The 16528-nt window shown below is 35.1% G+C and overlaps 1 protein-coding gene across 2 annotated transcripts; it reads left to right on the top strand.

Moving 5' to 3' along the window:
- The first annotated feature begins 4242 nt into the window (after window positions 1-4242).
- On the top strand, window positions 4243-16332 carry LOC100254466 (cysteine-tryptophan domain-containing zinc finger protein 3). 2 transcript variants are annotated; one of them, XM_010653750.3, is made up of 14 exons: window positions 4243-4830; window positions 5785-5857; window positions 5958-6088; window positions 6228-6623; window positions 6785-8139; window positions 8372-8823; window positions 8912-10887; window positions 10983-11140; window positions 12216-12376; window positions 13585-13745; window positions 14183-15021; window positions 15125-15285; window positions 15395-15515; window positions 16067-16332. In XM_010653750.3, exons 1-11 carry the CDS (start codon window positions 4660-4662, stop codon window positions 14375-14377), a joined length of 5229 nt encoding a protein of 1742 aa, XP_010652052.1. In that variant the 5' UTR covers window positions 4243-4659; the 3' UTR covers window positions 14378-15021; window positions 15125-15285; window positions 15395-15515; window positions 16067-16332. The 2 variants fall into 2 exon arrangements, with proteins under 2 accessions (XP_010652052.1, XP_059593847.1); XM_059737864.1 differs by lacking the exons at window positions 4243-4830; window positions 5785-5857 and having other exon boundaries at window positions 5972-6088; window positions 6193-6623.
- Window positions 16333-16528: the final 196 nt, after the last annotated feature.

Below are 16528 nucleotides of genomic sequence, written 5' to 3'. Positions count from 1 at the left end.
TTTGAATTGCTTTAAGTTTGAGTTAATCTGAGTTTATTGATTCTGTTTTATTTGTTTGGTTTAATCCCAATAACATTTTTTTTTTCCAATCTCTTGATTTGAAATAGTTTTTTTTTTTTTTTTCTTATTAGGATGATCGATTCCATGTTAAGGTTTCTGATAGTGATTTTAGAAAACACTTTAATTTAAAAGGTGTTTTTGAAAAAAAAAATTAAATATTTGACAAATTTTATTAAATACTTTTAAAATTTTAAAAAATTATTTGTAATATTGAAAAATCAATTATAGTATTTTATGAAAAAACAATTGATAAGAATCTCCTAAAAACGTTTTTAAAGAAAACACTTCTACTAAATATATCATCTTATTGCTCTAAAATATTATTAAAAAAAAAAGTGCAAAAATATAAATGGAAGATATTTAGAATATATGGTATGCATTAAAAAAAAAAAAAAAATAAAAAAATAAAAAAATGTGTTTGATAGTAATTTTAAAAAGTGTTTATCGTCTTTTTAATATCATGTTTAATAGTGATTTTAGAAAGCGTTTTTAATATTTTTAATACTTGAAAATTTTTATCATTAAAGTGTTAAAAATGTCAAAAACACTTTCTACAATCAATCACAAACGTACTTTAAGAGTGCGTTTGACAATGATTTTAGAAAATGTTTTTAAAATTTTTAACACTTAAATTTTTTTTACCTCTCAAGTATTAAAAATACTAAAAACATTTCCTAAAATCATTATCAAACATACTCTAAGAAGATAAATATTTTTAAGTGTTAAACAAACTAAAAACACTTCTTAAAATCATTGTTAAATGCAGAACCCGTTTGATAGTGATTCTAAAAAATATTTTTAATCTTTCTAATTCTTAAAATTATAAAAATTTATAGTGTTATAAATATTAAAAATGTCTTTTAGAATCACTCTCAAACACACTCTTAACATAAGTTTAAGTAATTAAGGTTTTATTTGGTATTTGTTTTTTAAATTAGTTAAATATGTTTGATAATTAAAAAGCAAAAGATAAAAAGTATATTTTGTTCTTAAAAACATAAAATAAGGTATTTAAAAAAAGTAATTGTTTTCGGTTATTTTTTTTGAAACTATTTAAAAAAATAATTATACGAATATAAAAAATAATTAAAAATAAAACATTACATATAAAATTTATTTTTAAAATATATTCTTAAAAAATATAAAACAAATTAAAATATTTCACATTCTTATACAAACATTTATTTTATAAAATATTAAAAAATAGTTTTTAAAAATCTTTATTAAAAAAGATTTTCCTAAAAATAGTTACAGTCTAAGAGGTTATACCTGAATAAATAAATAAATTTGAAAGATTTAAAATAAGTTTTTGAAGATTTTGGAATGATGATGTGATGAAAAAATTGGCTCCCATGTTAAATTATTATTTTAAAAATTATAGAAAATTTTCTTTATTCCATTTCATTTCTCTTTTTTCTTATATGCATCATTGAAATTAATGCTTGTCCATGGAAAGCAAAGAGTATTGGATAAGGATGTGCGAAATTTTTATTAAATTTAATTAAAATAATTAACTTGTAGTAATATTAAAAAGATGGGGGGGTCTGATCCAGTGGAGTAAGGTCCATGTCGACGTCTGATGATCATGGCCGAACAATGTATTTCGACGGTTGTGATTTTGGGATATGACAAAGGCCAGCATTTTGCGAACGTTTTTTCGTACACGGGGACATGCACTGAATTATTCCAAACTTTGAAGGTGGCGAAAAATAATTAAATAAAAAATTAAATAAAAAAAAATAAAACAAATTTTATGTAATTTACCAAAAATGCCATCCACTCCGCTTCGGCTGCTCCGGCGAGAACCACACATACAAAGGGGCAATTTCGTCAATACGAGGGTATCTGGGTCAACTCGTCAACTCAATATGTTTGAAGAGCTTCACTTTACCAAGCAGTGGGGTAACTTCCCTTTGTCCCATTTCCAAATTATGTTTTTCAAAAACATTTTTGCTTGCTTTGTTTTTGTTGTTTTATAAACAAAATTTTGATTTTTGAAAACAGATTTTAAAAAAAAAAGAAAAAAGAAAAGAAAACATGTCGGGTAAGATTTAACACGCTGGATTCCGTCACCTGACACCCACCTTCAGCGTAGGAGAATTTCACTATCCACGCGCTCCCGGCGTTGAACCCCACTGTCAGCGTCTCGTCCATTCTCACAAAAGTGCTTCAGCCAAGTGTCTTTGGAACTTGTATTTTACGTAATGGAGACACTTTATGCTAATCGGTTATTGTGGCACGTGGTCCTCCAATATGTGATGATACTTGTATTTTTCTCTACTTATATTATATTTTTCACGTTTAAATATTTATACTTATATTAATTTAATAAATAAATAATTTTAGGGAGAGGAATTGCAAACTTCAATTTATAGTGGTTTAATCCAATCCGACCTACACCCACTTTTTTTTAACTTTAATTTTAAGTTTGAGATTCCTCGTACCAATGCTTTCTGGTCAAGCTTTCAACATTTATAATTGAATTAACCAGTTTTAAGAGACACTTCAAATTTTCCTCAATAGATGTTTTACTCTTAAACTTTTCAAATAATACCTCATATTTGACAAATCCTAAGTGATGTCTTACAATGTCTCACTTATTTTTATTTTTATTTTCTCTCAAGTGGTATCCCACGCTTAAACTCACCTCACAATTTTACAATTAGATGGAAAAACTGAACTCACAAAATCACAGTACAAGTTTAGGTTCAAATGTTATAAAGAAAAATTATAATTAAAATGCACTAAGATGAAAATGCAAGTTTAAAATACAAGTACACTCTAAAACACTCTCTTAATACTCAAATAATAATCGCTGAAGATTGTGAACTATTTTTCATATCAATATAAGAAGTTTGGAGCATTTGAATAAGAGTTGGAAAATCATATTAGTCATGAGATATAGATTGAGTTTGATTGATTGATCAATAACTATGCATTAAATGCAACAATAAGTGACTATTGGATTTTAGACCTCAATCGATCGAGCAAATAGTTCTCAATCGATTAAGGTTCTACTTCTATTAGCTAGACGTATACCACTAGAAGTAAGAGGGTGCAAAGGGCACCTCAATTGGTCAAGCCTAACTAGCATAACTGCTTCATCATACCCATAACCATTTGCATTGTAAAGTGCTTAAATCATCTTATTTGAGGTATGAAACCTCTAACAACTTATGTGTAATTTATTAAAACATTTTAAGACAATTTTTAAAAGAGTTTGACTTAAAGTTTGAACAAAAATATGAAGTCATTCAATTTATAAAATAATTGAAAATAATTTTGCACTTTCATGACTTTAGGTATTTAAGTAAAAAATGCAATGTAATACAAACCTAGTACAACTACAACCTTACAAAAAGATCATAATGTTTTAATTAATTTTTTTTTTTGAGATTTTTTTCATTACTTGATTTGTCTTTACAATTGTCCTGATGAAAATTTGGTTGCCTAAACATACTCAAGATAAAACCATTAATTCTAAAACTTATTTTATAATCATCAAAATTGAGAAAACCTTGCTTTTAAGTTGTTAATGAATTAATACAATATATTTCAAAAACAAATGAGTGTGTGAAAAAAAATAAATATTCGAACATTACTAGAGACTTCAATTTTTTTTGCTTTGGTTTTATTCATTGGTTGAAATTCAAAACTTCAATAAATTATTTGTAAAGAATTTAAAAACCATTTTCTTATTGTCCGTGAGAAAAGAAAAACAAAAACATGCTTGATAGAACATTTAAAAATATGTTTTCTAAAAACATTTTTGAAAATTAAAGATTTATAATATTTGAAATAATATTAAATTATCAATCTCACATTTAAAAAGGTTTGATCATCTATAATTTAAAATTTTTTAAAATCCCCTTACCAAACAAGCAAAGAAGTGACCATGGAAAAGCACTTTATGGCCACCCAAGAGATGAAACGTGTCTTCCACATGTTGAAGAGGGGCGTGAGGTTGGCTATTGCCTTGACTTTCAAAACTTGCCATTACAGAAAAAACAGAAAATACAGGGGTCAAAACTGTAAAAATACAAAATTATATTTTTGCTCTGTCTTCCGTTTGGATCGGTATGTTTCCATGTGGGTTGTGGATTAGAAAACTAAAATAATAATAATAATAAAATAAATAAATAAATAAATAAACAAAACAAAAACAGGATAAATAAATAAAATAAAATAAGAGAAAATGAAGAAATAAAATAAAATTTCTCTCTCCAAAATTAAAAGAGAAGGAAAGAGAAAACGCGGCTGCTTCACCACAACAAAACCAGTCTCTCTGCTAATCAATTCCCAGCTCTGGAGATCGCATCAAAGGATCCTTTTCCGAATGGTCTTCAAATCCAACGGTCATGATTGCCGATCATCCGGGTATATAGTTTGATTTGGAATTATTTGATTACCTTGGGTTGTTTATTGGGGGTTGGTGATATCCACGGGGTTTGTGATTGGGTCCGATCTCGATCGGTTGAGGAAAATTCCTTGGTGGGTTTTGGATTCTGAGAAATGGGTCGGAGGGATTCTTGGGTTGTGATGTGGGATTGTGGAGAGCTGGAGTGGGTATGAGGGTTTGAAAGGTGGGATTTTTTTTTGATGATTTCGGTGGGGAGTAGGGATGGGAGGAAGGGGTTAGGGCTAGGGTTTGGTGTTGGAAGAGAGATGGAAGACACTGCCGAGCTTGAAGAAGGTGAGGCTTATTATTATAAGGATGGCGATGATGATGATGGTGCGAGCATCGACCCTGATGTTGCTCTCTCTTACATCGTAAGGGTTTCTATTGCCCTTACTTGAAAAAAGTTTGATCTTTTTGTATTTTGATTCAATTTCTTGCGAATTTTGATTAAAAATGTCTTTGCTTTCTTGAATTTTTTTTAGTTGACTTGTATTATATGTTTTAGATCCAACCTATAAAATTCAATTGGATTGTGAGCATCACTTTGATTTTTTTAGGAACACTAAGCCATCGTTTGATTCATATCTCAAGGATTTTGAAGGAAATAGAAGATATGCGAGGAAACCGCGTTCAGTAGTTGGCTTTTGTTGCATTTACAAATGTATATATGTCCATATGATTTTCTCAATTTGATTGGAACATTGCTTGGACTTATTTTTAGAGAATGGAAAGAACCTAAGAGAATTGTCCAATCAAAGAAAAATGGTAATTTCTTAGGGAAAAAAATTAAATGGCTACAGTGTGAATAAATTGTTTGCAAATTTCTTGGTTGTGGTTTTTTAATATAGTGAATTGTTAGTGCAGCGTGGTTGGTGTTTTGAATATTTTAGATTTTAGTGATTTGATGTGACTTTCCTTCCGCCCTCGTACATTGAAGAGGTATTGTGGTTGAAGAGGTATTGTGGAATCTACGGTGTTATTTTTTAAGGGTAAGGATAGTCTACATCTATATACTACTATTTAGAAACCATGCTGGGAACTTTTCAAACATGGAAGTTGAGATTCAAGAAAATGTGTTGTTGAAGTGTAATCGTTTCCTCAAATAACTGCAACTGAATATTACTGAATAGCATTTCTGAGTATCTCCACTTGTCTATCTCATCCCTGAAATACTTACTTCCGCATCTTACAATGCTTAAGTTATGCCTCTTGCTATCAACTCTTTCTTTTCTCTTTTCCCCCTCATTTTTTGTGGGATATCTTATGTATACATGTTACTTCTGGTGCTTCTCCTTATTCCTCCTCTTCTTCTTTAATCATTGAAGGATGAGAAACTCCAAGATGTTCTGGGGCACTTTCAAAAGGATTTTGAAGGTGGCGTCTCAGCAGAGAATTTGGGTAAGTCAAAGACAACAGAAATAAGGATCTTATACAGTTTGAAGAGCCACATTGTTCTGGAGTTATGACTGTGAAAGTGATTATTTATTCATTTTGGCAGGGGCAAAATTTGGTGGGTATGGTTCATTTTTACCTACTTATCAGCGTTCTCCTGTTTGGTCCCAGCCGAGGACGCCAGCAAAGGTTCAAAACTGCAACACACCCAGATCCCCAAATAATTTGTTGGTGGAGGTAGATATTTTTAAATGCAGTGCTTAATTTGCTTTTATTATTTGTTCTTTCCATATATAGGATGAAATTTATGACTGGAATTTGCTTGATTTGGTAATTTCTAGCTTGCTTGAGCACTTTGAATTATGATGCCATACAGGGTGGCCGTCATAGCTCTGCCGTTTCTTCAAGTGCACCTTCATCGGTGAAGCTTGGAGCTACTTCTGCTAGTGCTGGAGCGCTGCCTGCTTTAAAGGCAACATCTATGAGTGATTCAGTCAAACGAGATGCATACATTGCATCTACTCGTGCTGAGGAATTCACTTCCAGGGAATCAGCAAATAAGTCTGCAAATCAGCCAGATCAGAAAACATTGAAAGTTCGAATTAAAGTGGGTTCCGATAACTTGTCTGCACGGAAAAATGCAGAAATTTACAGTGGTCTTGGCCTTGATGGATCTCCATCTTCATCATTGGAAAACAGTCTATCAGAAAGTGATGAGCTGTCTCGTGACCCTCAAGATGGCCCAGATGAATCTCCTACTAGTATTCTTCAGGTGAAAATCTCCTTGATCTCTTCTTCTCTCATACTTTTTGTTCCAAATGGACCTGAAGAAATCAGACTTCTTTTTTTCTTTTTCCTTTCTTTTTTAAAAAATAATTTTTAATTTTAATTTTATTTATTTAGTCCTTTTTTTTCCTTTTATTGTTGGTGCAGATCATGACATCATTTCCATTGCTTGGGGACCTGCTGCTATCACCTCTTCCTGATGATCTAATTCACTTGACTGAAAAGGAAAGGCTTTTCAGGGACACCAAATCTGGGCCTGTCCACAAGAGCAGCCGAGAAAGTTTGGTCATGTTTGGATCTGATTCTGTAAGGAGTGATGGAAAAGTGTCAGGAGAGAAAAAAACAAAATCAGTGGAGAAAAGTAGTTTTTCAGTAGATATGAAGAATGGCAGTAGCAAGGAAGGTCAAAATGGTGTTGGTGTGATACCGAAGAAGGAAATGGACTTTGATGTTTTGGCTTGCGAAGAGCTAGTTTCTAATGCACTGAAGCTTCCACTTTTATCAAATGCATTTGGTGACTCAACCAAAGGTACTGGTAGAGCATCTGACATATTGAGGGAATCTAACAAGGGTGTAGTCAGGGACAAATTGTTCTCTGATACTGTGCAAGAGGAACTCTTGGAGCCAATAGCCAACCAGGAGGTTGGTTGGGTTGACAAGCCAAATGGAAAGGTTAGTTCATCTTTGAAGGTTTGGGAAGATAAAAAGGCAAATTCTCTTAATGATGCGTCTGTTTACCTGAGGAAAGATGGCAATCGCAAAGGGGAAAAGACTTATAATTCAATCAAAGCTGACTCAAATGCCTCTAAAGAGGGTAAAGTGCTAAACGCCGAACTCATAGAGCCTCCAAAGCTGAAGGCTGGTCAGAAAGCCACACCTTATGAACAAGATAGTGTGAAATTACCTTCTGGAAAGGAGCACACATCTTCTGGAGCAAAAAAGAAGTCAAAGGGAAGTCAAAATCATGGCACCCAAGCTGGCTCTTCAAATTCTGGAAAGATTGGTTCTTCGTCGATCCACAAGAATAAGAAAAGCAGTCTTGTTGACAATTATACACCTAAAAGTGAATTGGAAGACATAAAATTGCGGAAGGAGTTTGGAAAGCCGAAGGATAGATATAAAGATTTCTTTGGGGATATTAATTTAGAACAGGAAGAGAATGGAATCGATTCATTGGAAATGCCTTCTGATGATAGGTTGAAGGAATCTGACATGGTTGAAAAAAGCACATCTGCATTAAACAATGCACTGAAGGAGAGATCAAGTGGGAAGAAAATTTGGAAGCCACCTACATCAGGAGCGTATCCAAAAGCAGCTACCAATACACTTCCTCCAACTGGAAATGGGCCAAATTCTAATGCAGCTCCTGCAGCAGTAGCACCTGTAGTTATAGAAGAAAATTGGGTTTGTTGTGACAAGTGTCAGAAATGGCGGCTGCTCCCAATTGGTATAAATCCCGATCACCTCCCTGAGAAGTGGCTGTGTAGCATGCTTAGTTGGCTGTAAGTTCCCTTCCAGTGGCATTTTAATGTTTGATACTTGTGGAAGTTCATAGCATGATGGTTTCACATACCCAATCAAATAACATCATATGTTTTGTAAGTCATGATGGTCCACCTAAGTGAATACATCAGCTATAGTTAAAAAGATAAATTGTAGTGAACTTTAAAAATTGGTATTCCTATGTCTCTCTCGGTTAGATGCTTGATTTCTTCACTGTTTGAACATGTTTAGGCCTGGAATGAATCGTTGTAGTATCAGTGAAGAGGAGACAACAAAAGCTCTTATTGCACTTTACCAAGCCCCTGCTCCTGAGAGTCAACATAATCTGCAGAGTCGTGCTGATAGTGTTGTATCAGGAGTAACCCTGGCTGGCATTGGGCACCCCGAACAAAATCACCAAATCCTTGGTTCCAATACCATGCTTAGTAGTGGAAAGAGGAAGCATGGATCAAAGGAAATATCAAATGCAACCAACCATGATGGCCCCACACAGTTTTCAAACTCTCTGAGGAAGAACCTGCAGACATCTGTTAAAAGCAGAAGTTTAAACGATGTGAACCAGTCTCCTCTAGCGAATGAACTTGATTTTCAGCATCTGAGCAAGTCTAGTGACTTAGCTTTGGAGAAACAGAGACTTAAGCAGAAAGAGAAGCACAAACCACTTGAATGCTATTCTGATGGAGGTATTGTTTTTCAACCTGACATTTTCTTGTGCTTGTGGAACTCCTAATTAGGAAATATCTAATGCCTTTTTCTTTTACATCTCAACAGGTGATACCAAGAACTCAAAGATGAAAAACAAAAGCGGAACTGATCAAGATTGTGTTAGAGCCTCTAAGAAAATCAAGATAGAGGGTATGCATTCTACTGATGAGGATTGGACATCTGACCATGGTGGAACCAATGGAAAGGTGCATCTGAGCTCAAGCAATGGTTTGCCAGCTAACGTGGTGTCAAACAATCACTTCAAACACAGTGAACGCACTTCTTCTAAGGACACAAAGTACGAAGCAAAGGACAACATACAAGTTACTGTTAGAAAACCAAAAGAACAAGTCCGGGTTTCCTCAGATGATGGGTCACTGAATGTGGGAAAGTATGACAGTAGAGATATTGTTGCAAAAAAGAGGAAAGTGAAGGAGTGTCAAGATACTGAAATTTATTCCAGTTCCCTCCCAAGCACAGGACATCATCTCGAGGACAGTGGAGCTTTTGTAAAAGAGGAGTTCAGCGAGAGTGACCACAGAAAGGAAAAGAAAGCAAGGGTATCTAAGTCTGAGGGGAAAGAGTTTATTGCAAGTAAATCCAGTGGTAGAACAGATAAAAAAGTCAGTAGTATGAGGACCCAGCAGCAGGGTCAAGATCTTGGCAGTGTTCTGTCTCAGCGGAGCTTGGATGGTGTGGATTCTTTGAAAAGGGATTTGGGTTCTGTACAGCCTTCGGTCGCTGTGGCAGCTACTTCAAGCTCTTCTAAGGTTTCTGGCTCCCATAAAACCAAAACCAACTTCCAGGAAGTGAGAGGTTCACCAGTGGAATCTGTTTCTTCATCACCACTAAGGATTTCAAATCCAGAGAAGCACACATCTGTGAGACGGAACCTCATGGGGAAAGATGATTCTCGGGATGTTGGTTTTTTTGCCATGAGTCCAAGAAGATGCTCAGATGGTGAAGATGATGGTGGGAGTGAGCGATCTGGAGCAATGAGGAAGAACAAAATTTTCACTGTCACTCATCGTGGATCACTGGACTCCTCTGTACTTGATTTCCAAGAGAGGGATTTTAGTCACTTGTCAGGTAGTAAAGTACAAGTTCAGCCTGTCCCTTCTCCAGAATTCACAAATCGCCATTTTCTGGATGCTGGAGCTGATACCTTGGGCCAAGTTCCTCGTTATCCTAGTGAACCACAGGCTTCAGATCGAGGTCGCAATGAAGAGAGAAAAGACAACAACCATTACCGTGCTAATGGGTCTCGTCCTAAGAAGTCAGGAAAAGGGTCCTCTTCACGATCCAAGGACAAGAACCGAAGTTTTAAATCTACGTGTGATGAGGATAAGATCAAGATCTCTGATTCTTTTAATGAATCCCAGAATCACATGCCTTCCTATGAAGAAAAACCAAGGGATGCAAAAAACAAGTTTCAGGAGAAGTTTGGGAGCAAATCTGATAGGGTTGAGAAAAATCCTGTTAGTAAGAAAGATTCTGCTGGAAAATTTTCAACTGAGACTAGTAAAAAGGATAATCATGCGAAATTTGGAGGGCATGATAGTCATGATGTTAAAGTGGAGGCTACCTGCGGCCAGGATGAAATGTCCACTCCAAAACAGGATCTGCTGCAGGAGTGTGATGGTGAAAGGACCTCAAAGAGGATCCTTTCTGAAAAAACTGATAGAGTGGAAATAGTCTCTGGGAGAGGGAAGTTACTACCATTACCACCCTCTGGAGCTCAAAATGAGATGTTGGCTCATGGCTCCCGACCAACTCCAGGATCACACAAAGGAAATGGAGCAGACAATTTGTCAGTTGATGCTTCTGAAGGTGATGAGGCGTTGAAGGTATCAAAACAGATTAGGAAGACTGATAACCAGAATGGATCTCTGCACACTAGTTCTAGACATCCCACACCTAATGGGCACAGAATCCGGGACCCTGATGCCCCAAGTCCAGTTAGAAGGGATTCGTCTAGCCAGGCTGCTACCAATGCTGTGAAAGAAGCCAAGGATCTTAAACACCTGGCTGATCGACTCAAGGTTCTTAGATTCATTTTACTCTTGGTGTGATGCTAGTTGTTATCTTGCTATTATTTTCATCCTAACTCTTGGCACAATTTTGTTGTCTTTGGCAGCATTCTGGTTCGAATCTTGAGAGCATGGGGTTTTATTTCCAGGCTGCCCTGAAGTTTCTTCATGGAGCCTCTCTATTAGAATCCAGCAACAGTGAGAATGCTAAACATGAGATGATTCAATCGATGCAAATGTACAGTAGCACTGCAAAGTTATGCGAGTAAGTAGAAACTAAAGCTCTTTGAAGGACACTTTTTTTTTTTCTTTTTTGTGGGACATGCTTTTACATTCTGATTTGCTTTGAAGGACTGGGAGTTTTTACTTGTTATCCTCCTATTTAAGGTATTTTGTTGAGCTTGCAATTTATTAATGATCACCATTGAACAGCCAAAGGTACAAATCAGACACTAGAAGTATGCCTTTATTTTAACTGGAATTTTGGGCTTAAAAGACCTTGATGCCATTCCACCTTGCATGGTTTTCCACAAATTTGACTCTAAATTTTTTAGCTTCCCTACTTTATGATTCCTAAGTGGTTGCAAATCTATCAAAACCCATCCTTTTCACTGGATTATCTAACCAGGGGCATGGATTTCTGTCTCCATGAATGGAGAAATATTATGTGGAATCACTTACCATCAGCTAAACAAGTTTAATTGGTTTTTATCATGCAACCTTTTTGATGAGTTTCATCAAAGCTAAACTGTTGGGTTCCATGGAACCACAATTTTAATCTTTTGGCTTTATTGTTTTGCCTTTTTGCATAGCATACATAGTCTCTTATTACTGCTACTAATACTACTATTATTAGTGTTATTACTACCTATGTTACTGTTTACAGGAATGTACTGATATATATTTGACCGGATTGTTTTCTTGTTCTTATTCTTCCCTTGGGGACTCATGTGAAACTTATTATGAGTCTTTTCATCTGATTCATCTCTTTGTTGCTTTTCCCCAACTGGTTTACTCACTGGGTTCTCAGTATGGTAATGTTCCACAGCACTGTGAACAAATTATTAATAAATTGTTTCTGGGATATGGGGTTGTTTGTCTGTGTACTGAGACCTTTGTGGCGATTTATCCTTCTTATTATTTTCTGCCTTCTTGTCTTTTAGTTTATTTCTACTTATGGGTTAAAGGCCTGATGTGATAACTGCTGGTAGGCGATACCCAACTGTTTCTATGCTACGAATTGGCTAGTCATTTATAGATAGTTTCTTCTTGTGGAAATTGGAATTACCTTGTATGGTTCCATATCCATATCTTGTTACTAATCCAATTTAAACTTGCAGGTATTGTGCTCATGAATATGAGAAAAACAAAGACATGGCTGCTGCTGCTCTAGCCTACAAGTGCGTGGAGGTGGCATACATGAGGGTTATCTATTCCTCGCATAATGGTGCAAACCGAGATCGACATGAATTGCAGACAGCTCTACAAATGGTTCCTCCAGGTAATTCAATTAAAGTCACAGAATATGGGGTGAATACAAACATATACATGATTGCAGAAATTCTGACCTACATGCATGCTTGTGGCATTGTGATTCTTGAATCTTCTATTGATTCTCCTAGCGATATTGTTCAAAAATTTCAAATCTAAACTGTATTAATGGTAGTTCTACAAAAATTCCAGTGCTGAAGACATTTTTAACCGTTCAAAATCTGACTAAGATCCTGGTAATGATCAAATGATGAATTTTTCTCTCTCCAGAACTTCAGCTTATGGTATAGATTGTCATGCCAAATGTTGGTTTTGTGGGACTTATATGAACTTCACCCCAGTTATTCACTAATGGAGAATGGGGAAACTGTTAAGGCACGGATTTCTTGCTTTGCTTTCACGTCAAATATGAATTTTGGCATGTTTATGAAGGGAGAAGAAAAACTGTTGATGCAAGGTGACTTTCCAAGCCTCAGGCTAGGCTGTCTTGCAGAGGTGGTGGTGGGATCTGTCAAAATGCAAGGAGAATAGATTCAGGAGGTGAAAGGGAGATTGTTTGAGAGAAAAACAAGAGAAAAAGAACAAGGTTAGATGGAGTAACAGAGAGAGACTACTTAGCTAACCCTAGGATTTCTTAGACAAGCAACTCATAAAACTAACTTGACTTTATTCAGTCCATGATTTTCTGTGTTTTAACAAATAAAACTAGAACTTCTTAGTAGCAGAAATTGTGTAAAATTCCTAATTGGCTCTTTTTGGGACCCAAGAAAATTCTCCTAGTTAGGCTAAAACTATAACTCAAGAAAATAAAATTAAAATAATAATAATAATAATAAATAAAAAATAAAAATAAAATCCTAATAATTGACTGCTGTGGTAATGTGAACACTAGGATCTCTGATTCTTGAATAGTATCTTGCTATTCTCTTTAATAGGTAAAGATCAATTATCTTAACAGCATCTAACAGAAGGGTGCACAAAAGCATCAACAGTATCTTGCTATACTAGCTAAAACTTGCTAATCATGCAGTTTACTTAGCAAGCATTCAATCATTTATGGCTATTAATTTTCTATAAAATCCAACGTGTGGCATACACAAGCTATGCAATGCTGTGTTACACTGAAAATGGTGTCTTTGTGCTGATGTTAAATGAGCTGAATGCTTTTGGCTACACTGTTGTTGACTTGATTGTAATCCCTCTATTTAATTTGGTTAGGCGAGTCTCCTTCTTCATCCGCATCTGATGTTGATAACTTAAACCACCCTGTAGCGGTGGACAAGGTTGCTTTTGCAAAGGGTGTTGGTTCTCCTCAAGTTGCTGGAAACCATGTTATAGCTGCCCAAAAACGTCCCAACTTTGTACGGCTGCTCAGTTTTGTAAGTAGATTTATAGTTTAATGAGAACTGCTTTCTGTTTTGTAATCTTCTTCATAATCCAGCTTGAAGGCATTCCTTTAATCTTGTTCTTTGCTTTGCACATTTTGGAACAAATTGCCTTCAATCAATGTTTGTCTTCTGTGGGAGAAAATGGTGACCATCTAGGGTTATCAAGAAGGTTGAAGTTGAACATTTAAATCAAATGCATTTTTTTTTCTTGCCCATGTCCCTGAGAAGCAAAAAGCATCCTATATCGGGTCACTTGTTGTATGAAACACTGCTTTTTCATTAAGCAGATCAAGCTTATTGTTTTCATGTTAACCATAAAATAGTTGGGTTAATTTTTTTCTCCATAGTTAGGCATATTCTGTTCTTTGTAACTATGTTTATGTGATTGTTTTGAGGAGTTGAAATCTAAAAAATATGACTGTTTACAGGCAAATGATGTAAATTCTGCAATGGAAGCTTCAAGGAAATCACGGCTTGCTTTTGCAGCTGCTAATGCAAACCTGGAAGAGACTCAACACAAGGAAGGCATCTCTTCCATTAAACAGGCTCTTGATTATAACTTCCATGATGTAGAGGGATTACTACGTCTGGTACGGCTTGCCATGGAGGCCATTAGCCGTTAAAAGCTCCTGCGCTAGTAGAAATGATGTCAAACCTGAGATGATATTTTGTTTGGTTTGATTTGTTTCCTTGGATATTGGGCCTCTATGGTGGGTACAAAGAAGCCAAACTGGATCTCTCAATTGCACTACATGATACTTCAGTTAAGAGACAGATTATTGCCAGCTCAGTGCTCTCTGTACATGTGTAGAATACAAGTTGATTTTTTGTTTCAGTATACTCTTTCTGTGGATTCAGATGCTCTCTGGTTTGGATAAAGGTCAAACATTTGGAATGACAATATTTGGATTGATACTGGGGGAATATGATTCTTTTTTGGCAAGGCTTCTGTTGAAAATAGTGGGAGCTGGTTGAGAAATCGGGATATATGGCCATCAGGATTGTGTCTGAAGTGGGAAAAAAGTTCATGTGAATTCCAAAAGCCTAAAGTTAGATCGGCTTGGGGAGGTTAATGCTGATGCCCTTTGCTTGCTGTCTTCTGGGCTTTCCTCCATGAGGGAGTTTTAAGTTCTGCTGTCCAGTTATTTTTTGTATTTTTAAAATCTCTTGGGATGATACTTGAGGATGAGAGTTGCGTGAATCTGTCGAGCTCACTTTTACCAGACTGCACAAACTTTTCTGGTTCAAGCACCAAGTAAAGTATCTGGTATGCTCACATTTCATTTCATTTCGTTATTTATCTTTGTGCATGCCTTCTTTTGATCTTTTTGTCTTCCTGATTATTAATTCTATTATTTATACATATGCAGGTTGTTTTCTACGGCTTCTGTTATTGCAGTTCCGAAATTTGCCGTTTGTTGTTGATAGAGACAAGTAGAATGTAGTTAACAAAAAAAAATACAGAGTTAAAAAGAGATTATAGTCTGCTTGCTGACCACTGATGGGGCTGCCTGATTTATTCTTCCCTGAGGTTCGTTCAATTCTGAGATGCTTGTGAAGAATTTGCTTATGTTTGCCACAAAGTGTGTTTAAATATTAACCCATACTAACTATTATTATATCTCGTGTCTTTTGGGCAGTGGCCAGCAATGTACATATACGTTTGATTGAGTTGAACTTCAAGGCAGGAATAGTATAAGTTTAATTCTTTATCAAGGGGTCACACTGCACCTTAACCTTGTAGGTGCGGGGATCTAACAGGTACATTTTTCACATCTTTGTTTGAACTTCAGACAGCAATAGTACAAGTTTTAATTAAAATTAAGCTATTTTAATTGAAACTTCCATTTGTATGTCAGAATGGATGCCATAGGGAATGAAACTTGTGCTAATTGCTTGAGAAATGAATCCATTTAAAAGCAATTTTCAGCATCCTTTTTCTTCCCCTTGTTTCCAAAATCTAACCAGAGCCTTATTAATCATCATCATCATCTTAGCACCCAAATTCCAAGAGTAAAAAATAGATTATTGAAAGTTGAAATTGGAGAAAATTTTTGGAATTACAAAGAATATGGAATGGATTGCCATTTTTTTTAATTTTTAAATGGTCTGATCGTGTAATATGTGGCTAGAAAACCCATTCCTTATGAAATCTAATTGGTATTTTGTTGCTTGGGGAATCCTACAATCAATATTTTTTTGTGGGTTTTTTGGCTACATTATCAAATCTTGTTAGTAAGCATTATCAGGCATACTTAGAGATTTGGGAGTCTGATTTGAAAGTGCTAACTAATGGAGGGTTCTTGTCTCAGGTTGAGTAATGGGACGAGTATGGCGGCAGCAGCATCATCATCAGCTAGTAAATAAATGGATTGGATGGATTTTTCACTTTTTTTCTTTCCATTTCTTTTTTGCTAATCCCCTTTTTCTCTTTAACCCTATTTTTTGAAATTGTTACAACATTCTATTCTCAATGAGATTTTGATCCCGCCCTGACCTTGCCTATCATATACATGTATTAGCAGGAGAAACATTTGATAAATCTTGATAATAAAATTCTGAAATCGTTTTTATTAAATGTGGTTGTATTCTTAGAGCCCAGTCAGGTTTTTTTAGACTTGTTTTTAAAAATTGTTTTTAAATTAAAAAAAAAAAAAAAAGGAAAACAATATGATATAAGACTTGAAGTTTCTACAAAATTTAGTATTTTAAGCATGGTTTAATTTGAAGTTCATTTTTCTAGTGAAGAAAATAGGAAAATAATGAGATTCTAT

The sequence above is a fragment of the Vitis vinifera genome, chromosome 7, assembly GCF_030704535.1.
Source record: "Vitis vinifera cultivar Pinot Noir 40024 chromosome 7, ASM3070453v1".
Taxonomy (NCBI): Eukaryota; Viridiplantae; Streptophyta; class Magnoliopsida; order Vitales; family Vitaceae; genus Vitis; species Vitis vinifera.
This window is presented reverse-complemented; position numbering and strand designations above follow the sequence as displayed.

What these genes read in the sequence shown, in the direction of transcription:
- LOC100254466 (XM_010653750.3), top strand. Translation starts at nt 4,660, where the DNA reads ATGATTTCGGTGGGGAGTAGGGATGGGAGGAAGGGGTTAGGGCTAGGG. An exon ending in CTCCTACTAGTATTCTTCAG is followed by an intron (nt 6,624 to 6,784) that starts GTGAAAATCTCC and finishes TTGTTGGTGCAG; the next exon opens with ATCATGACATCATTTCCATT. An exon ending in ACCTGGCTGATCGACTCAAG is followed by an intron (nt 10,888 to 10,982) that starts GTTCTTAGATTC and finishes TGTCTTTGGCAG; the next exon opens with CATTCTGGTTCGAATCTTGA.